At 36.8% G+C, this 25445-nt stretch overlaps 1 protein-coding gene across 7 annotated transcripts in view; it reads right to left on the reverse strand.

Moving 5' to 3' along the window:
• Positions 1 to 25445, reverse strand: part of LOC138700842 (eukaryotic translation initiation factor 4E transporter-like) — a 71584-nt gene that overhangs the window by 26821 nt on the left and 19318 nt on the right. For 5 of the 7 annotated variants that reach the window (XM_069827196.1, XM_069827194.1, XM_069827195.1 and 2 more), the window contains exons 4-15: positions 22092 to 22200; positions 20985 to 21139; positions 19871 to 20035; positions 19665 to 19798; positions 16432 to 16554; positions 14768 to 15096; positions 14553 to 14682; positions 11889 to 12107; positions 9222 to 9367; positions 6392 to 6481; positions 3351 to 3587; positions 75 to 333 (exon numbers count right to left, since the gene is read on the reverse strand). In XM_069827196.1, coding sequence (XP_069683297.1) covers positions 75 to 333; positions 3351 to 3587; positions 6392 to 6481; positions 9222 to 9367; positions 11889 to 12107; positions 14553 to 14682; positions 14768 to 15096; positions 16432 to 16554; positions 19665 to 19798; positions 19871 to 20035; positions 20985 to 21139; positions 22092 to 22200 — 2096 coding nt within the window. The remainder of the gene's footprint in view (positions 1 to 74; positions 334 to 3350; positions 3588 to 6391; positions 6482 to 9221; positions 9368 to 11888; positions 12108 to 14552; positions 14683 to 14767; positions 15097 to 16431; positions 16555 to 19664; positions 19799 to 19870; positions 20036 to 20984; positions 21140 to 22091; positions 22201 to 25445) is intronic. The other 2 variants (XM_069827191.1, XM_069827193.1) reach the window with 2 other exon arrangements.

Genomic DNA, 25445 nt, shown 5'->3' on the forward strand with positions numbered 1-25445 from the left:
CACGCAGCGAATGCACTCAATGTAAACAGAGACACGACAGCAGCAAACTGTGATGAGCACGACAGTGAACATACCTTGGATGATGGCCTGAGCTTCTGGCCTCTGCAGCAGTTCCCTGCTGGGCTGAGCGTTGGTCACCATCAGCTGAAGATCTGGGGGCAAAGGCGACAATGATGGGGGAGGCGGCACTTGGAACTGCGTGGGCACAGGCACGTGACCCAACCGCGACGCACTCTGACTCTGCTGTGACTGCTGTTGCTGCTGATTTGAAGCCAGCAGTTTGTTCAGCATCTCCTGTTGCTGCTGTTGCTGCTGCTGCTGTCGCTGCTGCTGCTAAGCACAGAAGTTAGCAGACCTGACATTAGTACTACCAGCTTTCTGCAGGACTTGAAGTCACTATAGGTACATCGAAAATAATATCTAATTTCTAACATCTGCATGGAATAACATAACATACATATTACTAATCTCATTACTCTATTGGTTCTAGGTTTCAAAATTCAAATATAATCTAAGAAGTTTCGTTGTGAATCAATTTTTCCCAAATGAGTTCAGTTCACACTATAGGTACTATATTAATTTACTGTAACATTATGAAAATGTATGCTCCATAAAAAAAAAAAATAATTTTCTGGAAAATTTGCGTAAATAAAGTCTACAAAATCTTATTAAAAAAAACCTATAAACCAAGAAAAGAAGCAGAAACAACAGACTATTTATGGAAAGATTTTTTGGTATTACAGATAAGCACAGAAGCAAAAAAAACAGGTTTGACAGAAGAAGTATTGCATCCTGCTTAGAAAATTCCCCTAAAACATTATGCAGCCTGCTCAACACATATTTAGAGATACAAAGTTGTTGAAAATTAAACTATACAAAATTAGTGGTCATGAGCTACAGATGGGAGATCCTGGAAAAGGCAAAGATTTTGTTAATGCATTGTGAACAATGTACATGATGAAGAAATACAGACTCTTTTCTTAGTTTCTTCTTCCATTGTCACGGCTATGTGAATTCTTAAAATTATTGCCATGAGTGGGGAAAGAATTGACGGAATTTTTTTTAAGAAATAATTAATGCTGTTAGATATGTCGATCTGATTTTACAGCCTTTTTTCAAGAGTTCACTGTAATGGAACGAAATGCACATTCTGCCACTGCTCCTACGCCGAACATTTCCCTACAGTAAATTAAACAAGTGTTCCAGGATAGAGTCATTAATGCTAATATGTCGGCCCCTTGATCTCCTGACCTGATCAGACCACAGGCCAAACATATCCATCTTACATTTCAAGCGTAATATCGCATTATTGTTACTGTCGTGAGCATTAGAACAATGCTATAGACCAGGCTGTCAAAGTGCCTGCATGCACATCACTTCCTTAAGGGTAATCACTGTACTTCGTCTTGCTGAAAAGTGAACCTTGATGGATTTGTATTGCTTGTACTGTCAGCATGTAATATGGGCGCTCTGACATCCCTGCTATAGACTTACACACATACTGTCATAAACAAAATTTAAGAAATTCGTTGAAATTGTAAAAAGGATTTTTGTAAGCCAGTTACATAAAAAACATTCGAATCTATCGGAAGTAGCTTCACGAGGTTCACATGGTAATAGTATGTTCATGTGGCTGAGAGATCAGGTGAGCAACTGTGTATATCACTTCTAGCAGTGAAACTGTTAAGATTATTCTTAACCCTGGACTGCTCACCCTTTCTTGGACATAATTACTGCTGTCACCCCACGACTTTTCCCTCCTCCCTCACTCATTGTCGGTAAAATTTAATAATAGCTTGGGCTATTCAAAGACAAACGTTTCAATTACTTGTAGTGGAGGAACTATAGAAGAAAAACCTACCCTCAGGCAGAACACTACGAATTAATGAAATAATAATAATAATAATAATAAATAGTAAAAGTTTTTAAAAGTTCTTCTATGAAAATTTAAACATTCGACTATTTTGCATTAAATAACATCATTTAATTGTTTATTTTTAAATTGACTATTACACTCTTACTACGTCATACTACTTTTGACCAATAAAACTGTACAAAAGGACGTATTTCAACCAATCATGGCTGCTTATCGCACAATTTTATCGCGTCCCTAGCATTTGTTTAATTTTATTGCGTCCCTAGCATTTGTTTAATTTTATCGCGTCCCTAGCATTTCTTTCTTTGTTTGCCAACATTTGAAACTGCGCTGGTCTGGACGTCAAAAAAATATATATAAAATTACAAACCACTCCAGTCGATGCACAGCAGTTTCAAATATGACTCGCATTGGCATTCAAGAACGAATTAATAAAAATCACTGATCATACCTATGCACCTTCTGAAATCCGATTTACAAATAAATGAAGAGCACCATTCGGAAATCCTGAATAAGTTGAATACACCATGTAGGCCTAAATCAACGAGTTCCACTTCTATTACGCACACGTCCAATATAACATCAATTGAACCACCAACCACATTCAAATTTGAAAATTGTACATTCAATAATTATTCCTTTTAAAATTATTCATGTTTATTTTTTATGTCATCGTCGTTAATTAAAACTTTTCTAACACTTGTGTACAGTATATTAGTTAGGTTATATTATCGCTTCTGCTATATGATATTATGGATAGTCACGTATCAGAGATTGTTTAATATTAAGATTTATTGAAAATCATCTGTCAAGTGACGTTGATTACTGGGATTCGGATAATTGAAGTGGAATGTTGCATTTTAATAAAAATGAAACTGAATCAACAAAGCCTTCTTGACTAGTAACATTGCCATCGTGTATAATAGATCGAGAACTTCTCGACGAGAAGGCATTGCTCACTACTGCCATCTAGCATGCATCTAGCGTAATATTTGTAATGTTGAGATGGTACAATAATACATTCGAAGACAGTTGTATTTTCGTAAGTCAATTAATATTTTATTGTATTGGAGTACTTCGTTACTTCTAATCTTTATATACTTTCTTCTAATCGTGTAATACTCAATTAAATCCCACTCGAGTTTTGATTTTCTCTAGATAAATCAAAACGTCTAGTGAGATTACTGTTGATAATACATTTTACATTACTAAGTTGTACACTTTACACATAGGTCACACTAAGGCAATATGAAGAAAAGAAGACTCCATCATCAAAAGGTTGAGAAATGTTGATTTAAGCAAATAAATCAGTCCTTTCCTTGTTCAGAAGCAGTCTACTGGTGGCACAGAAGGTGGGGTCATCATTAATAATATGGCTTTACTCACGAGATTGACAGAAACTTGAGCAAGTGATGCAGAACATGTACAGAAAAGGGTGGTGAGAAAGTTTCAGCATGTTTTGTACTGCACACACCTGCTGAACCTGGAGCAGCTTCATCACGAGGTCTTGAGGAATCTGCATTTGCGTTTGTTGGCTCTGAGGCTGAGAGGTCACCACACTGGAGCCGGGGCTGTGGTGAGAGTTCAGTCCAAATGCCGATATAGGATTCAAGCCAACCTGCTCTGCAGATGTCGACGCCGGTGGCTGTTGCTGGTGTGTCACAGGTCTTCCCACAGACAAGGAGGAGTCGTGCTGGGACTTGCTCAACATCTGCAATATCAGAGACATCACATGTCAGCAGCACCAGACGTAACATATGGTAAGCTAATATAAAACTTTTTCTCTGAAATGCGGTTCATGATGCACTTTCATATTTTTAATAACGAAACATTTGCTAGCTTACCAGTTCCGACACAGTGGAGAGAGGTGAACTGACAGCACTTCATATCAGTCAATTTTTAGCCCCACCCCTGCAGAAAATCCCAATACAGTACTCTTTCTAAAAGAGCGAGTGGATTCCAAAATCGTTCTCGAAGTTTAAAAAAAAATAAATAAATAAAATAAATTATATTGTGGCACCCGCCTGGAACGTCCTGGTCACGTCGGGGAGTTGCATGCACATCTGGCGAGAGGGAGGGCACGGGGAAATGAAAACACGAACCCCTGACACTAGCCACGGTGCGGAGTGAGGGGGAAGGAAAAGCGACTGTGACTGGGTGGAAGTAAGGAAGCATCTGGAGACCGGTTGTTGTGGAGGTCCAGAGGCTCCGCAACGCAGAACATTCTAGATGTTCACTGTGAGTTGCCGGCGAAAGTCAGTCTTCAGTCAGCCTACACCAGGGAGCAAGGTGGACCTGAGTTCGACGTGCAGTGAACTTGAGTCCATAACTGTGGCAGTGCAAAGGTGAAGGTGATGCATCCGGAAGACCTAAGTTCGACGAGTCCATAACTGTGGCAGTGCAAAGGCGAAGGTGATGCATCCGGAAGACCTAAGTTCGATGTGCAGTGAACTTGAACAGTGAGCTAGAAGAACTAGCCAGGGCAAGCGAACTGTGAACTGACGGATTTGTTAGTGCTCTGTGAACCTTAATTGAAATTAGGAGTACATTGTTGTTCTTCTCAATAATACACGTGTATTGTCATTGTCGTCATGTGGAGTGCAATAACAACTATTGTGTTGCTGTGTTGAGTGGAAATACCATTGTTGTAGGATGAATTATTAAGAATAAGTCACATTGTTGACAGGTGTGGTGGTTAAAAGTAGAATATGTGTGTGTGTGTGTATATCTAATGCTCTGGATTTAACAATGAAGTCATCATCCTTCTTGCTTCCCAATATTTTGATGGAAGGTCCACAAGTGTCCTAAGAGTTTCACAATTAGCCAGGTGCTCCATCTCCATGTCCTCTTCCCTGATGCACAGTAAGCATTTAGGTTAGAATAAAACGTTACAATAATATAGGCTGTCACTTTTTTTTACTACCAAAGCTACAGGAGATTTTTTTTTCTCCAAGAATGAAGGGCTTAAACATTGTGAAAGTTTGACAAAGAGAGAAATCTATGCCTCTGCCCGAGATTGAACATGAAGCTTTCCAGTTGGCGTCACTTCAGAGCCAACTCACCTCTCACCTAAGTTTTAAGTAAAAGGGAAAAAAATGTATAATGAACTGCTTTTCTACCCCTCCTTCCTTCATCAAAATATATTTTCTTTAATGCAATCTTGCACTTCGATACTTGAAAGAACCCACAAAAGCAAGTATGCTGCTAAATCAAGTAGTTTGTACTTTCTTGCTATTCTTCAGTTTTGTTGCCTTTGCTGTCTTGTTATTAAAAATTGTCAGCTCTATCATAGATGCTTACTTCATTAGTATTTTAAAACGAAAAAATTGCCGAAAATCAACTGGTGCTAACTTTCCTTCGTAACCAAATAAAATTCAGAGTTGCCTTTTTCAATTACAGAATTACCCATCCTAAAAGCATACAAATTTCTCACCTAACCTCGCAGTGAAAACTACAAAAATGAGCATGCCATAAAATGCAGGGTTGATTAAAACTCAATAGTAAGTAGATTGTCTCACATGCAACTGTACAGTACAGTCTATCATTCAGCTGAAACCTATACTCTCATCACCATTGAACTCGACAGTGCAATTCTTGTTAATTCCTTTCTACATGGATTAAATCTAGTGAGAGCTGTAAACCTATTTACTACTGTAAGCAGATTACTTTACTACATGGTATATATATACGAGAAATTCAATTCTGCAAAAGAAGCAAGAATAGCTTTGTAGAGAGCAAATTATGTATTAAGTATAGCAATATTTCCTTAGCTTCATTATTGTCAACTTTGGCACAAGAAATACAGAACAAACAACCTAAGATGTATCTGTTCAAATCTTTTAGTTTTTGTATAAATTACTTCATAAGTATAGTGACTTACAGAAATTAACATTTATATTCCATTACAGCACTGGTACTCGTGGCTTAGGGGAAAAGGATAAGGAAGGAGAACAGTATAAAGTACTGGCGAGACTTCTTTCTTTTGAAAATGTTCGTAATATTTTCTGTTTTATCCCAGTTCAGTGCACTGTATACCTCCTTGATGGATCTTCATCATTACTATGACGTCACATTTACAAGTGATAAACTATGTGCAGTAAGAATCATTACATTAAAGTTTCCGGCTCTCAAAAAAATTTAAATGTCTACATGATTTGTATTCTGTTCTTTAACTTGTTAAATTTTCATTGCTTGTATACTTGTGACCTGGTTGAGTGTAAGAGAAGGCCCTATGGCCTTAACTCTGCCAGTATAAATAAAGAATTATTATTATTATTGATTTGGCAATTTCAGCCAATACAAAAGATTCAGTGAATCTTTACAAAAACTTTGTGCTTAAAGAATTAACCTGCATTCTCTCAGACAGCCACAATGCATCTCCTCGGCTCTCAGTGAGCTTCACGTAGGTTACTGGAACAGGAAGAGGAAGCAGGAATAGACAGATGGAACAGCCATTGGGATGACACTGAACTACTCCAATATCTCCAGGGCTAGATCTAAACCCAAGACAATTACCTGCAGTAAACTAAGCGGTTGTGGTTTCTGAGGAAGTGCGCCATTCGTGGCCGTAGCGGGTATCACTTTACCATCAGACACCTGCGCAAGCTGCAAACGAAAATGTAAAAAAAATTGCCAAAGAAAATGGGATGAAGAGGAAATGAATGAAACCATGCAAAGTAACTAAACTAGGTTGAAATGTCTTATGTGAACTCAGTACACAGGAAAACCTATACACCAATTACATGAAAGCTAAACAAAAATTACAAGACAACATTAGTAACATGCTGAAATGAAGCCACGGCCAAGTGATACTTAAAGGAACACTACTTCAAGAAATTTCAAAACTGTACTGTATTGTTCCAAAAAAATGCTAGTTTCAAGTAAACAATACTACATTTAAATTGTCAGCATTACACATCCTAACCTAAAATGATGAACAGGAACAAATGTAATACTATTAGCACGTAACAAATATACTTCTACAGCTTGCAGAGGAATGCCAAGACTTGCCACACAGACTAAATTGAGCAAACCTATTACAATAGTGAAATCATTCCTTTTTATGCTTGGACTCTTAATAATCGAAGTAATTAACCTTTGTGATAGTCTCTATAATTAAGAGTAGTAGAAAAAATGCAATTTACGATATGTAAATTGTTTTTTGCTTTTCACCAAACTGACACATTTAGTTTTACTTAAAAAAAAAAAATGCGCGGAATATATAATACACAGGCTGGGTATTTATGGAAATCGCGAAAATCACGACATAATAGATATACAATAGATTTTTGCTAATCTGTACATATTAAGGGATTCTGATTAATAATATGCGGAAAAACAATTGCGAGAAATCGCGAAATAGAGTTCTAACAGCGAAATACGAACACATTCGCGAATCATTACTATTGCGTTGTTTTATAGCGAATTTCATATTCTGAGTTTATTTTTCGGATTTTTTTTTTCACTTGAATTTGTTATATATCCAAGTAGCCTACATTACATGGTATTCCAGGTGTTCTGATTACATTAGTGAACTCAAAAGATGGAGAATTCAAAATTTCACTAATAATTTGAAAGTGTTCATTTGAGGGCTGCAAGTTTTTTTCCTTTTTAATGACTGTCTCAATCCAACAAATATTGTCTATTGGCCATACCGCATCTTTACCAGAATCCAACGAACCTTTAACGTTAATTACTTGGAAAGTAATATTCAAACTGAGTTAATACTCCAATTCCAAAATAATTGTATTTTTCAAAATTTCCATTGATCTCTGCCAAGAGTACAAATCAATCTCCAACAATCTCCACCGACACCAATATTAAAAAACACAAATGATAAAAATCAATCTTCATAAATACCTGGCCCCGATAGTACACAAGTACCATATTTCATAGCGTAATCGTTGACTTCGCATAATGGCCGCACCCTTATTTATAAACAAACTGATCAGAATTTCAAAATTTCACCACAATAATCTTGCATGGATATTTCTGTTTATCACAATAAAAAATTAGTTAAAAATAACGCCATTGCAACAAAAAGTACCATTACGCTCAAGATAGTAGTGGCCGCTGACAAAAGTGAATGGAATGGAGGTGCGAGGTGTTAGCATCAAGCCAATGGCCATAAATGCCTTCAGTTCAGTACAATTTGTTGGTTCTGAGTTGGTTGTCCAGTAGTCAGATGATACAGACTTCAGTGTACCAATACATGTGATTCAACAATACTATGAATCATACTGCATCATAATCCACAGTTGATTCCAGATTTACCACGCAAATCATCTGTAGCTGCATTTAGATTGGCAACAGGTCATGATTGTTTGGCCAAGCATCTGCATAGAATTGGAATATATCAGTCTCCTAACTGTCCATTGTGCAACTCAAATCAAGAAATGGATTCAGAACATCTCAAAATCTGTGCATCAGTGACTAACCATGACAATATCTTTGAAAAATATTGGAGTGCAAGAGGTCAAATGACTTTATTGTCAAATGCCTGGCATTAGAAAACAACAACAATACTATGAATGATTTTAGACAATAAAAGAGTTTTTTGATTCAATAACACCACAGTAATTTTTACTTTTTAAGGTATTATTCGCGTTACGATTCCAGTGCCACACTTTCTCCTCTTTTCCCTCTTCTGCTACGAATCACGCATTTGGCCCTGCTTGCTCGCACACGGCCCCATTATATGTTAGTTGATCACTGAAACTTGATGCAACCAGTCGATATCATTTTAATAATTTATTCTTCACATAATGGTCGCACCATATATTTTCACGCCAAAAAAATATAATAAAAAATGCGACGATTATGCCATGAAATATGGTAATTTGCTAGCTGAAAAATGTTTAATAAAATTTAAAAAATCCAATATTAAATAAAATTATACTAATAATATCAACGTTACTGCTGCACTTAATTGATACTATCGTATCAATGTAATACTGAAATGCAAATGCATTATGCTTACATGTTTGTTTCCAAAGAGCACAAGATGTGCTAAGTAGATTACATTCAAAATAATTTTCATGATTGTGCAAGCAGCTTACTGATAAAATCCCACCGACTTGTTAATTTTATCAATGTTATCATAATGAAGTATCTTACACATTCCTCCACACACTATATTATACACCACCACCACTACAAAATGGTAAAAAGTACAGTAAACATCACCCTAGAAGAAACAGTTTGGAGCAATACAGTGATGAAATTTTGCCTTTAACAGTACGAAATCACATCTCTACTCACGAAGCAGAACACAAACTGATGTAAAAATTTAACACGAGAGCTACTCAAGATAGCAAGCGACCCCACAAGCTTTATGCACACTCACCAGTTTCTTGAAGGCGACCAGGTCCTCTTCAGTCTTCTTGATGGACGACTGCGCCATGTTCTTGTTGTTCTGCTGCACCACATTCAACCCCTGCTGCCTCATTCTGGCCTCCAGCTCCTCCACGCTCTGCATCTTGCCTACCACTTCTACAGCAACAAATATTCCTCACATTAATCAAAATTCTCAGGATCTATCTGCTACAATGCTCGACTCCATGAATATGTTGAACAGGGGCAAAATTCCACTTCTAATTCTTGCTCACAGTTTAACCTTCAGATACACTAGGGCAGTGAGTATTCAACCAGGGGTACGCTAAGATTTTTTAGAGGGTATGCAAAATTTAAAATAAGCATGCAAGTTTCATGAATGATCAGAACTAATGATTTTATTACAAATCCGTTTTCCACCACAGTCTTTGAACTTCCCTTAAAATTGAAAGAAAGTTTGCTAGAAATATCCTTGACAGTTCATTGAAAATAAAAATAGAAAACTTGTCAATTTGTGACTTTTGGTAAAGCTCGCAAAGTGTGTGTTATGGAACTAGTGACACCGTCATTTCACATCCCTCTCCTTATTCGCGTGAGCAGGGTTTCTCTGCACTGACATCGATCAAAGGAAACAAAGGAATCGCTTAAATTCAGAATCATCTCTGGCATTCGTGCTCACGAAGTTCAAGAAGCTGGTAGGCAGAAAACAACCTTAGACATCTTATTAACAGGACAGAATCAAAATAACTTTTCGTCTCTATATCTGTAATGTTGTTCCTTTATTAGCATGACCATCTCTTTTATAGTTTGAAAGTAGGTGATTTAATAATTGATAAATTGTCGAGTTTAATTAAGTTATATATAATTTGAATTAACAACTTCGGGGGTACAAGCTTGAATGGGAAAGTTCTCTAGGGGTGCGGGAAGAAAAAAGGCTGAATACCACTGCTCAAGGGTACAGCAGCTCCAAGCAACACTGCCACCATAACTGAGGCATGGTCAACAACACATTGAGTTTTGGTTAGGCATTAAGTAAACAACCATGAACATGCCTGAAAGATGCTCCGCACCACCTTTTAATTTCTCAGGAATCTTCTATGCCACATCAATAAATTTAGGAATGCAGTTATATTGTCAGACTCCGAAGCAGCTATTCTATCAATTGTCTCTAAACACACACCTTCATCTCAAACAGCAGAAATAACTAAAATGCTCTCTCAATTAATATCACTCAATAAAAGAATTGTATTCCAATGGATACCATCCCATTGTGGAATCCTGGGAAACGAGAATGCGGATGCTTTAGCAAAGAAGGGCAGCACTGCTACTTACAGACCTGTTACTAAATCTACGTATTACTCTGTGAAGAGATTTATTAAATCTACATACTTAGACTTCAACAAACAAAATTTGATAACATAATCTCAAGGGAAAAAATGGAACTCTCTGCATCAAAATCCACAGTTAATTCCCGATTTACCACGCAAATCGTCTGTAGCTGCATTTAGATTGGCAACAGGCCATGATTGTTTGGCCAAACACCTGCATAGAATTGGAATATATCAGTCCCCTAACTGCCCATTGCGCAACTCAAACCAAGAAATGGATTCGGAAGACCTCAAAATCTGTGCTTCAGTGGCTGACCATGATAATATCTTTGAAAAATATTGGAGTGCAAGAGGTCAAATGACTTTATTGTCAAACGCCTGGCATTGGAAAACAACAACAACCTTTTAATTTCTATTGGTTTTCATTTTATAGATTTTTAAAATGTTTTCATGTATTTAATTCGTCTGCTCATTTCTGAAATTAAATGTAAAGCAAAGCAGCAGTCGACAGACTGTGTCAATGTGATTTAAAGACCATCATTAATGTAAACATAATTTTCTATAATATTTTTAACTAATTCTGTTTTTGTACAGACCCAGGAACAAAATTCAGGTGGCCCAAATTGTGTTTCTGGGTCTGTACAAATGGATGTACATGTAACATGGTCGGAATTTGTCCTGTATGGACATCCTTGCTGATTTTCCTCTATAGTATAGCAGCATCTGTACTGTACAGTCAAAAGAATAATATAGACTCTACCCACAATTTCTTTAGTGTTTTCTGTTCGTGTAATCTTGTTTTATACTCCGTTTTGGAGTTTTAGGGAAGTGAATCATTTCAGAGAATAACTCCGCCACTGTGGGTCACAAATCTGGATGACAGAGGGGGGGGGGGGGGGCCTCGAGAATCACCTGACCATGCCACAGACCACTGTTTAAATAGGGATTGCAGCAAGATACTGCCATTTCCATTCCCTGCATTAATCGTCATCGTCAAACTGTTGCAATGTAGAGCCATCTCTCATAGTGCACCAGAAACACCCTCAAAGTTGAGCACATTACTGTCGAAAAAAAAAAAAAAAAATATGAACCTGCAAAACTTGAAAACGTGGTGGTTTTGTTAACTACAACATTATATGCATCATCTTGACAATTATTAATTCCTCACTGGATATAATGAAAGAAATGAAATCAGTAACCTCACGATCTGGAGAGAATTAGAAATTTTTAATTTAAATGATATAATAATAGAAAGGAAAAATAATTGGAAAGACCATATTTTAAGAATGCATCAATCAAAGATGCTATGATTCAGCAGAGATGTTGGTCGACCAAGGGGACAAGATGCTTACCCAAGTCCCTGATACTGGGCGCTCTGATAACGGGGGGCAATGCAGCATCGCCTTGGCCACCCCGCTGGAGCATCTCCAGCAGAAGAGTGGGCTTCGTGTTGCTGCCCACTGCTGATACAGACATGCTGGACGTGGCAGTGTTGGCTGCGGGTGAGATGGGTGCGAAGTATGTATCAGATTCGCTCAGGGGAGGAATCATTATATTCGGCTCGGTGATATCTGCAAGGAAACAGAAAATAATCATTAATTTCGAAATACATGCTTAAGTGCAAAAAGAAAAAAAAGACTGTAATGTTGACACAATAGTTCCCATCTTCACACGATTCAACAGAATAAAGATATCCTCATATGGACTAACTGGTTAGTTTCCAAAGTATTACAGATTAATTTAACATTTTTTCTGTGTTCAACCCATTGGTATGTTTATTTGTTTAAATGATAAAGGGATTATAAATGCAAACATAAATCAATAATATATAAACAAATAAATTAAATTAATAATAATATTAAACTTGTTAAATTAAAGACTTTTATAACTTCAGTGTGATAATGAAATTATACCACAATAGTTTCATTATTTAACACAGTAAAGCTATAAAACTTCTTAATTAAACAAGTTCAACATCATGATTAAACATATACAAGTGTTAAAAGAGTGTAACCAAGAATTAATATAAACATTAAATATTATGTGATGTTTCAGAACACATTAATTTTTCCACACGCCGGTTAGTAAACACAGACTCAATAATAACAAAGAACATAAGTACCGGCATTTCGTGAAGTGTGTCAGAGTGAGAGCGATAACAGAGGCATTTGTGGTGTCAGTCAACAGCTAGTAAAGGTTAGAGGGTTAGTGTAAGAAGAGAAAGTGCAGCAAGGACAAGCCATCTCATAGTCTTAGAAAATGGTGTGTTAGTGGAATGAAGGATTAGTCAAGAAGTGTGTAGTGAAATGTGGATGAGTAGTGATTGATTACACTCGTCCTGGAACGAATTTTCGATGCAGTATGCTGCCGGCCTTAGGAGCAAGCAGTCCAAACTGACTTTTTATAAAATAATCACGTTATTAAATCAAGACCACACTGAAAGAACAAGGTAAGTCAATGTCTGGAGTTTGAAGTGTAATATATCCGACAGTTCTATCTCTAAGTATACAGTTAAGAGTTCGTACAAATAATCTTAATTTCTTCAAGAATGTGTTATGTATGGCTTAACTGTGAAGTTCTAAACCAACTAATACAGTCTCCAAAACTGCATAGAATTGGAATATATCAGTCCCCTAACTGTCCATTGTGCAACTCAAACCAAGAAATGGATTCGGAACACCTCAAAATCTGTGCTTCAGTGGCTGGTCGTGATAATATCTTTGAAAAATATTGGAGTGCAAGAGGTCAAATGACTTTATTGTCAAACACCTGGCATTAGAAAACAACAACAGTCTCCAAAAGCTATTTCAGATGACATTAAATGTCATTTCAGTATTTAATTTCTCATAACCGCAATATCTTGAGTGAGCATTACTGAATAACTTTATGATTTCTTTGCAATTCACCTGGCTGACTAGTTTCGAAGTGGTATCCGTAACTGAACGAAGCCTAGTGAAGGTCCCACGTTGCCTTCTGGATTCCTGTTGTGTTGACGAAAAGTGTCTGTTTTGAAATTCAGTTGAGTGTTCAGGATGTGATGTGGATATGGTTTTGTACGTTTATAAATTTCATATTATTCTAGGGTATCAAGTTTCTGGTTTTTTGGTTGGATGTTTTTCATGTCAGTGTCTGTGTTGCTGTAGTTGTGATTGGAGTTTGTGATGTGTTCCGTGTAGGTTATGGCTGTACTATGTTCCTTGTAAAGTGTTTGAAATGATCTTCCAGTCTGTCCAATATAGAAGTCGTTGCAATTATTGCACGATAGTTTGTATACAACTGTTAAGTTGTATTTGTTCGTGTCTCTTGTCTGTGTGTTAAGATGTTTTTGTAGGGTGTTCCGTATACAATGTTGTATTTTAGTTCGAACAGTGACTAATAATGAGCATTACTATTGCATTTAAAGCTATTTTAACATACTGGGAGTGTAACCATTATAATATATGTGTAGCTGAGTTCATTTCAAAGCACTCTGAATACAGGTAAATTATATTTGCATATTGTGTAAGTAAACTACGATAAAAATATTTGAAATTTCGTTGCAATGTTCTAATATATACTTTCTTAATAAATTAAAATTGTTTACACAGAGATTTATAATGAAAAATGTTGATCTTTCCTATTAGATTGTTTCTAGTCCACTGTTCATTGGTCCATGATCTATTTCAACAAAGCATACATTCTTTCGACAAAATTTGATACAACAGCTAACAAAGTTTCGAGAAGCTTATGGAGTTAAGTTCATTTATTTCTTATATACTGTATTATGGACCTAGTAATACAGAGTTCAATTATACATTCACAGGAAGTTACAATCCTAACATTAGAAAATGAATCGCCAATATCCTCATTTCATTACAGTTCAAGGGTCCTCCAATCATTCTGGAAGCAATGATGGAGAGAACAATCTCTTTGCCTTCACATGGAAAAGAATGGCTTTCTTTCAATTCACTGCAGCCAAACACAAATGCTCTATCAGAACATTGAGATTTAGGAAAAAAAAAAATGAATGCTCGTACCATTGATGATGTTGTTGAGAAGTTCCTCCTGCAGAGAGGACCGACGACTTTCAGCCTGATTGACAGGACTGTCCCTCTGGAAAAACTGACGAAATCTGGAGCCAGCATTCCCTTCATTTGCAGTTCCATTCTGCCAAATAAACCATCATATGAACAACCATTCCATTTTACATTGAGAGTCTGATAAAAATAAATGTCGCATGTAAGAGCATTACCGACAGCAATGGCAAAGCATCGATCTTGAGAATGTCGTCCAAGTCCAGGTTGAATTCAGAGTTTTGTAAAGTATGAGATCCATTCTCCTCCTCGTTCTCTGGCTCCCAGGATATGGCTGGTTTATCACCAGCAGCTTCCTCCTCGGCTGATGCATCACCTGGTTTAGACATCGGCCCATCCTCCGTTATGGGGGAGTGAGGAGCAGCAGGAGCAGCAGTAACTGCACCAATAGGCGTCGGGGTGCTACGCCCTCCCGGGCCCCCAGAGTTGTTCTGCTGCTGCAGCACTGTGTCTGAGGACTTGCGATTCACAGTAATGGCACGCACATCTGCACAAGCCAAACCCAAGAAGCAAACTACTGAGATTATTATTGATACCAGTGACATTGTGTAATGCATGCTCTGTAGTGAAATAATAGTGAAAAATTAACAAAATCCACTTAAAAATTTGTGACTCTCTATTTAGATCCAGCTCAAAAAAACTAATTTATATTCTCATGACTATTTTCAAGCTTTTGAGCCAATATGAACTAAAAATTCTGAAAACTTTGTCGCAAGAAGCCTTTTATAGTGATGTCAATATAGAATATAGCCTATTTTAAAAATATAATTTCAAAAGTATTAGCCCTAATGGCACCAAATTTTATATAGATGATAGTATTGCATAGTATTTTGAATGAAAATTGTAGAAATTAAAAAAATCACGTAAGTGTCCCCTTAAACTGAATTATCACACGGATCATTTCGCGTCAAAATAAAGTGTACTACACCACAATAATAGCAATACTCTTGATTTTTAGCTCCTATACAGATTTGTATCTCTTCAAACTTTCAAACTTTGGTGCAACCGAGACTCAAATTTTCGAATTTGCAAATCTAAGATGATAGCTTTCACATAATATTGAAAATTTCGCCATTATTTAAAAAGTCAGAAGAATGAAATTTGATATGTATGACTAACCTATCATGAATAAATAAACAAATTTAATTACTTAAATATAGTTGTTATACAGTATTACTGAACTGAACACACTGCGGTGTGTTTAATGCTGAAACTTTCACCAACCATAAAGAAACTCCAACAGCTAACAAAATGTTGCAATGTAATTTTACTCCTTTGTGAACAAATTAAAGCTTCAAGTTATTCAGCACTGCAAAATTGTCAATTATTAGGATAAAAATAACACATCTTTGACTACAGTGTTCATTGTTATTCTCTATCACTCCCTGCTTTGCCTTGCAACAGGCGGCCAGAATGCAAGGAATAGACAAAAGAAAAAAAACTTTCGATTGTATGATGAAAGAAATAAAATGACCAAATGCATGCACAAATTGAGGGAAGTAGCAGACGAGTGGAGAAAAATGTCGAGTGTTGCAAAGCGACCAACTGATTGTAAATGGACAGCTTATGTTGAACACAATTCATCTGTGCTGTAGTCTGAGGGCATGCAAAATTGACTGTGTTTGAAACAGCACAAGTCCTGGTTTGGAGCAGATTCACTGTCGTACAAGCTCACTCAATGGCACCTAAGATCCTCTGTTCACGCATGTGCAATAAGGTGTCCAGGTCACATACAGGCATCCCAGGTGCATGACTGAATCTCAAGATATTCAAAATAACTGACATTCAACTAAATCCCAACAAAAATAAATATTTCGCTTACTTGACTTGCCAAGCTTGGTTTGGGAAGGAGACTGCTTCTTGGAGCCACCTCGAGCAACCTGCTCTTCAGGAATATCCTCGAAACCTCGGAGTTCAATTGTGTCATGCTGTGATGTAGGACCGCCTGCCCATACAAATAACCAAACAAATGCATGACTGACTTTCCCTAAAATATCTGAATTCTTCAATAGGCTCCTCAGTTACAATAACTGTGTTACATGAAATATCCCCTACATAGAATTCATATAAGCCAAAATTAGCTACAATAAGTTCATTATGACCATAAATAAAAAGTAAATTATCACTTTCCTTTCAGTTAACAAATCTGAAGTAAATACTCTCTGAAATGAGGAAACATTGAATGGGAAGCCTTGTCAAATGTCTCTGGTCAAGCAACTGAGAAAAGCCACACAAATATCAAGTTACACTTCGCTCTTTTTATTCCATGCATAATCTGAAACACAACTCTAATTATTATAAATGCAATGCAGCCTTAAATAAGAAACTATTGCTTGAGCCTTCAGTTGTGACCTCTCAAACTCAATTTATCTAAGCTGAAAATAAAGTAAATAAACACAAGAAATGAAGATGTCAGGCAGGATCTTGTACTGTTGAGGAATGAAAACATTAGATCTAAGAAGTCGAATCTGGAATCTTTACATCGATACCTTTCCTGAAACAAGGGACTTGTGGGGAAAAGGACAGCAATGGCCAATGTTGGAGAATGAGTCCATTTGTTGCATTTATATTAAATGTTCCCTGAGACCAAAACAGAGTAGCAGGGGCGCAGTTACTACATACAGATGGTACTGAAGTAGGACATCCTGAAAGAAAAACCAGACATGTGTACTAGGTGTATGGTGCCTCTTCAATGATGAATTGGTGCGAAGTTGATTGAAAAACATACTCAGACCAAGGCACAAAGAGTTCTTTAGAGGCAGTTCCTGAAGCATGAATTTAGCAAAATTAGTGGGAGTGCAAGGTGCTCTAGGAGCCAGAAACTTGGAAGTTCATGACTTATGATCCAAAGTATGGGGACCAAAATTCTTCACTGAAACCAAAGCTAGAAACAGGTTCCAAGCAACACGTGGTCCAAACACCTGAAAACATAAATATGCACTAATGTCAAGCGTAAGGAACAAATTCATTGAAAACCGACGCATTTCCTGCAGTCCAAGTGAAGCTCTATGCCTCTAAAAACAAAATGTCCTTCCTTTCCTGCAATACATGACAAACAAACAGGACAAATCTGGAATTAAATTCTGGCTCATGGCAGATGTTAAATCAAAATATCACTGAAACGAGTTTCCTTACCTCAGAAAGGATGAATAGAGGCCAGCTGTGAGATGACAGTCATGTGTCAAGAAATATAACAACCAGCAACTTTTTCACAAAGACAAAGCCTTGCGAACATACTGATGAATGACTCCACCAGTGAAAAGGACGACAAGATGAATCACACATGAGCAGAATGACAGAAAAACAAACACGAATGTCCTGTTGTTGAACTCCTCAGTCGCAATGGAACTACAGAAAAAAAATCTCTGAAACAATAAATTTTACAACAAAACCAAGAGTGCCATAGATATCTTTGATCAAGTGGCAAAGAAGTACTCTGTTCGGCCTGCTTCACGTACAACCATGCTGTCTCAAATCATCATAGTATACAAAGAAGAAATATGAGATGCCACGATTTAATACTGAGTAATTTCAAAGAAAGAAAGTCATAGCAGCCCTATCTAATTCAGGGAATGACTCAGAACAAGATAATACTCAGTGACGACAGTGTCAGACTGAAAAATGCAGAAACAAAACAACTGCAAGGAACAAGTCAGTGGTTCATGCACAATGAATATTACAAGTAAATCCTATCTCAGGCATACATTAGTTTTTAGTATTAATGGTCTTTCATATTTCTTTGTGTGAGATCGTGCGTATTTGCTTGTTTTCCGCACAGAAGCAATATGCGGTAAGTGTGAAATACCACGTTCAGTATTCCCAACGTAACACACATAACAATTTCCCTCTTCTTACCGCTTAAGCGCCACATTCATTTTACTGCTTTAGGCTTTTAACATATTATTTTTAGAGACGTTTAACATAGTAATAATTATGAATTGGAAACTTACCACTGCAATTTCACCTAAATTGCAATGTTAATTATTGTTTTTAAATATTTCCAAAAATTAAGTAAAGTCTACTACTCCACGAAACTGATTGCATTCCTGATACAAGTAACATTAAGGAAGCCGTGAAAAAATCAACAAGATTCCAGATGCCGATGTTATTACTGCAATATGTTGTATAAATAATATTGTTAAAATATTAAAATGAAAAATAAATCATTACATAACCTTACCGTTTGTTTTAAGTTCGCATTTATAGACTGGGGGGGAAAAAAAGAGACAGACATACTGTATATCACGGCCTGCTGGAGTATAGTAAACACAGAAAACATTTTATAGCAACAATGTTGAAGAAAGATATTTTGGTTTTCCGAAGTTGCCGTCATTAAACAGAAACCAACATGGAGATTTCATTGCAACTAATTAGAAATTCGTCTTTCAGGTATGTAATAAATGATCTTCGCACAAAATAATGTACGATACACGATAATGTACGGTATGTTTTTCATGTTCTTGGAAATTAAAAAAGCTCAACTACGTTTCGCTTTTTCAATCTTTTCCTAGACCATGAAAACGTCAACATACCGCTCTTGTAACGTATATTACTATTACTGCTTCGTATTGATTGAAGATAGACAAGTAGATCCGGCAATACTTAAATTAAATTGTAAGTTTCAACATTTAAACTTATTCACCTCCTCATGTTTATGAAGTGCATTATCTATAGCAGCATACGTCTTGCTTACAAATGAGGTCATTCATTTTTAAGCAAGATCAAGTATACACTTGGTACTATAATTCGATGATAAGGTACATACTAAAATAGTAAAAGTTTACGACCACATGATCCGACTCCAAATTTAACCATTCTTCACCACCTATAAATTCTATCCATAGAATGAGAGCCAAAGTCAGCCTCAATACTTCATGCACTGCAGATGACACTGAGTCAAGAAATTAGCAAGAATAATATTACAAGCATTAAAACGTTTTTTAATTTCAGAGCCAAAACTTCACGGTATTACCAATAAGTACATTACGGTAAATTAAGTTTAAAATAGCAAATATGCCTTTTAAAGGCAAGGAGCGTTGCAATATGCCCACTTACCTGAAAACCATTCTGGCTCCTCCTCTCGGCTGTCGCTGTATGCTCTCCGACGATCAGTGTAACGATTCCTATCCCGATGACGATCTTTATCTCGATCACGGTCGAAGTCACGACCAAAGGATCGCCGTTCAAACCTATGACAAACGAGAAATGTAAAGGACACATGTCCCAGCAATGCACACAGCGAATAAATACACAGCTGTTACCTCTCATCACGGTCCCTGTCCCTGGCTGCACCGCGCTGGAATGAGTAGTCCCCCTGCTGGTCAGCGTCCTTCTCTCGGTCTATGCGGAAGTCCCACACATTATGGGTCAGAATTCGCCCACTTCCTATGCGTCTGGTGGGCGCCATGTCTCTGTGGCTCATATCCCTGCATCAAAAGGAGAGCTCTGCATGATGAACGATCATGTATCATGAGATATGGTTAGGAAATAACCATTTCATTCATTTATTGAAGCGAATGATATTTGTACTTGCTGACTACTAACATTATTTATAATCCTTCTTAACAACAGTGACAGACCAGATGCATTGCTGTCTGCTAACTGTGAGTTTTACTACATCAGAGTGGAAGTCTTTTACTTCCACGTGAACCTGTGTCAGCAAACATGACTACAGCGTGCACTTCGAGCTTACTAATCATTTTCTTAGAAGCAACTCCCAAAAGGCTTAACTGTATGAAACTATTGACCTAATTAAGATTTACGTGATTGTAACTCGTTTAAGACCCTTAAGACGTTCTTTCCACCATAAATTCTCATTTGTATATCACTGATCGAAATATCTTAGTTTAGGGTAAAACCGACACATAAGCCTTTTGACTTCTTTCACCCACCCCTTCCCTAAGTAGGTGTCGAAAGGCAGTTTTTCGGAAGTAAAAGATAGGGACCGATATGTCTCGAGGAGGCGAGTAGTCAGTCAGTCAGGAGGTGGCCAAACAGTTCGATCCCCGAAGGAAGGTTAGACTCTCGAAGTCAGAAGCCTGAAGACCGGACTTCGAGACAAGGCAATAACGATGACATCAGGTGAGAAGCTCCAGTCACCAATGGATAAACACATCAGGCCAACAATTTATTGTAAATATAAATTATCAGTTTTCACGTACTTCAACTTCCAAACTTAGTCTAAATAAATCTTGTGTTGTGAACTAGACTTCAGTTTCTAGAAGTGCAAGTTATTACCAAGTAGGAATCCTCATCTTAATCCTTAGTAATTCTACTGATTGCAATAGTGGTGTCAGATCATGATAGTGTAGCATTACATTAATCCGAGATAATGAATACAGTGCACCGCCCTTCTCAACACAACTAACTTCTTACCTATCTCTGTCAGTCTTCCCCAGAGGACTTTCTGCCCGCCTGTTGTTCTGACTCATGTTCACGAAACAGCCAGAGTTGAAGCTTCGGCGCTGAGGACTCAACACTATGCCATCTTGCTCCTTGCGGAGCCGTTCTCGAGGATCTCCTGTTCGTCGCTGCAAACCAATCATTTACCATTATACTGTCAATAGTCTCTAGACACACACCTTCATCTCAAACAGCAGAAATAACTAAAATGCTTTCTCAATTAATAACACTCAGTGTAAGTAAACTTTGTGATTCAAGATAGTGCCTTGTACCGTCGGACACTGGCCACTTCGTCACTCATAATAAGTGTACTTCTGTACTAGTGGTTGGCCATTGTCTACTATCACACATACTATGACATGGTACACGAGGGTAGGAACACAGTAGGTGGAACCCCAGATCATATATAGATTGCTCATTTCTATGTTAAAATCGGTTGCACTTTGAAAAGAACTGCCAGGATCGCCACCCATCAGCCGTAAATGAACACGAGATGGCAGTACAGTCGCTAATGCAATTCAAATGGGAGTTATGACGTGACTCCTCATGTAACAACTAGATGGCAGCATAGTAAACCTGACAAAAGTCATTACCGTCAAAACCTATAATGCCGAGATATATATGATCTAGGGTAGAATTTAAAATGAGAGGGATTGGAACTTGAATCTGGTGTGGCTCAGTGGATAAAGCACCAGCGCGTAAAGCTGGAAATTTTGTCTGTTCTACCGATTCTTCACCATATGAAATTCTCTTATTTGATGATGTTTCAAATGAAAATCAAATATAACTTTGGAGGAGAAGCACACCTTCACAGATGAAACAACGTAATTACTGGTAATTAGGTCAGCCTACTTCATTAGAACATGCACGTTAAACTCAACATCAGATTTGACTACAGTAGTGTTGGTAACTATCGCAATTCTCACACACTAACGACAATAATATATTGGCATGTAATGTTAGAGTTCCCTGAAACGTAAGTGATAGGAATGTGTGTGCAACAGGCCCTCCCCACAATAGAAAGTTCCTCAGCTGCTCAAGCTAATGATACAATTTAACAAACTATACATTGTATATTACCTTGTGATCCAATGGGAGATCTCCACGCCCTCCCCGCTCATCTTCTGGTGGAGTCTCTGACCTCTTCCTGTCCAGGTGCCAGCGCTCTGGATCCCATACACCACGGGAGCTATTCCAACAAAAATGAAAATGTGATAATATGAGAGTGCTAATCCTACTATCTCTCATTACAGACTTCACAAAAACTTCTCAAGCAATTAATTCAAGGAAATCTCAATCAAATTGTGAATATATCAATAAAATCGGTGTCTTGAATGAAAACTTTAATTGAATTGAGCACGAGTCTTGCTCATTCAGGAGTGGGCTAGTTTATCTTTCTTTGTATTTACTAATTTGTATTCATCTCAGACTTACTAGCAATAAAAATAAATTAAATTAAATTAAATTAAACACTATCAAAACATTTGGAATCCATGACATCATTCCAAAAATAATTACTTCAACCATTAAAGGGTCTGTGGCAATTCTGAAAAATCATTTATACGGAATATCATAATACCCCCCCCCCCCTTTTCTATTCGTTAATGTGTGATTGTTACAAATATATGTACAAATTTATTATTTCTTAAACTTAAGCTCCTAGTTCACATTTAAATTTGGCTCATCTATCTTACTATAATCATTACCAGGGAACGGATTTATATGGACTAAAAATATATGAAATATGTAAATATATATGTAGTTATTTTTACCAAAATATGGAATTAAATATGGATTTTTACCAAAATATGGAATTAAATATGGACTTAAAATTATAAAAAAATGACTATGTACGTTAAATATTGGTACATTTTAATCAAACTAAACAAAAAATATAATGGACGTACCTTATCTTCCAATGTAGTTTCAACAAAACACAATTTTTATTGTCTGTTACCATAACAATAGGTTACAAACATTTCTTTCAAGTGCTGAAAAGTGAATCTTCTTCTATTGTCTCTGAGGATAGATTTATACTGACTAAAAGAGCGTTCGACGTCACAAGAAGTAACTGGTACATAATTCAATTTCACAATGTCTGCTGGGGATAAGTCCAAGTTAATCTTCACTGTTGATTCACCACTCATCACAGCAACAACCTTTTGTAGTTCTTCATATCCAGGGTTTTTTGAAAGTACAGTGTCCACCTTAGCTCTTACTGCATCTGCAACTTTACCTCTACCACGATTCAGTTGTTCCACAGTACTATTTATAATTTCAAAACTTTCAGATAGTGAAAGGTGCCTATTTTGGAGACTTTTGAGCGTTTTTATGATGCATGAAAATGTATGCTGAATGTGAGCTAAGTCATTCTTCACACTTATGTCACAGGTAACTGTTTTCGCAGTATCAATTGAGACTGCATCTTCAGAGTCCAATGCAAGGAGAACATTGTTAATAGAGTCTATATGTTCGGCATAATATTCAACTGCTTCTAGCCATGTACCCCATCTAGTTAAAATTGGCTTTGGTGGCAATGGAATTTCAGGGTACATTTCTTTCAACACGTTAACTCTACTGGGAGCTTTGAGAAATACTTTTTTCACTGATGAAATCAACAAATCTACTTTAGGGAAATTGTCTCTGACCACTTCTGCCACACGATGAAATGCATGCGCCACACAAGTAAAATGAGTCAATTTAGGATATACAACAGATAATGCTTGTCCAGCTTTGACCATATAAGGGGCAGCATCGCTAATAAAGAATAACACATTATCGTACATAATACCCTTTGGCCACAGGATACCCATAGCTTCGTTGAACAGTTTAACTATAGTTTTGTTATTGCACTTTTCTAGAACATCACAATGTAAAAGAATTCGTTCAGAATATTGTTCACTTAACAAACCGATAACTACATTACCAACAAGTCTACCTTCTTTGTCGGGAGTCTCATCAATGGAAACCCAAATTGAACTATCTTTAATTTCATCTCTTATCTTCTGTATTGTCTCATCGTAGATGGATGGAGCATACGTCTTCCTAAGTGTTGACTCATCCGGGATTGTATGTTGAGTATATTTTTCAAGGAATTCCCTGAAGACCTTATTCTTTAGTTTGTAGAGAGGAATATCAGCAGAGATGAGAGAACGGCACAGGTCGATGTTAAACTCAGATCTTACATTCGATGTTGTTGGTTGTGTTAAAAACAATTGTCTCTGCTTGGAATTTAGTTGTTTGTTGGCCTGATGTTTACTAGTTGTAATGTGTTGTTGCACCAGGAACTTTTGTGTAGATGATACTGCACACTGACACAAATTACAAAATAATATTTTATTGTCAGTTGATAAACCATCTTCTTTAAATTCTGAAATGTAACTTGTTAGTTTTGATTTTAAATTGACTGAATGACGTACTTTTGGCATATTTACCGTCTTTATAGTATGATTTACAAAACTGAACCTATGTGTACTCTGACTGGCATTTAACTGTTGAGCTGCACAACTGAAGTCTGTTAAAAATTTTAAATTAAATTAATACAGTTTTGTAACTTACTTTCCCATTGTTGATAGGACTGCTAATTTTCAAATAACTCTGATGTTAAAGGGATTACTGAACATGTGTTTAAATCTCTATTGTTGAAATGTATTTTTAAAAGTTAATGGAATTTTGTTTTGTTTTATTGTTAAACCTAATATAATATGGACTGTTTTATATGAAATATGGAAAATATATGGAAATTAACGAAAATATGTACTAAACTCTAAAATATGGAAAAATATGGAAAATAAAAGTAGGATTTTTCAACCCTACACATTGTGAAACATAAAGATAATGCAAAATATAAATTATATTAGCTTTATAAGTAAATATGTATTTACATATAAATCCTTTCCCTGATCATTACTATTCTTATATGTGTGTTATTCTGTGTTTTTGGCAACCCAGGATGCCTGGGCAGACTATTTCTTGAAATAAATTATATATCCAATTAGCTACATACATTTTTAAAACTCAATCTTTTGTGCGACTTTTCCTGCACAAGTACTGCTACATCCAACTGCAATTTCTGCCTGGGAGATACACTCCCATTCTTATCTAAAAACTTGCTTAGCTTTTCCAGAGTCCCTGCAGTGTGGTTACTGCTCAACACACGAGATCTTGGCCACTGCATGAGTTGGATCCCTACCTCATTGACACATCAACACCATGTAACGCGCAATGTCCTACATGAGCATGAAATCGTCACCAATATATGGTTTCAAACAAAAAACGTGTTCCCCAAGGATTTATTCAATGCAGCAATGAACTATTACGAGATCCTCCCTCCACAAAGACGAGATCTAATCAGGCATCCAAGCTGATCCCTGCATACACCATGAAATGTTGCACAGAGAATACCTGTCTCCAGTCCTCTTCCGCACTCTTTCT

This window comes from Periplaneta americana, chromosome 6, assembly GCF_040183065.1.
Source record: "Periplaneta americana isolate PAMFEO1 chromosome 6, P.americana_PAMFEO1_priV1, whole genome shotgun sequence".
NCBI classification, from domain to species: Eukaryota; Metazoa; Arthropoda; class Insecta; order Blattodea; family Blattidae; genus Periplaneta; species Periplaneta americana.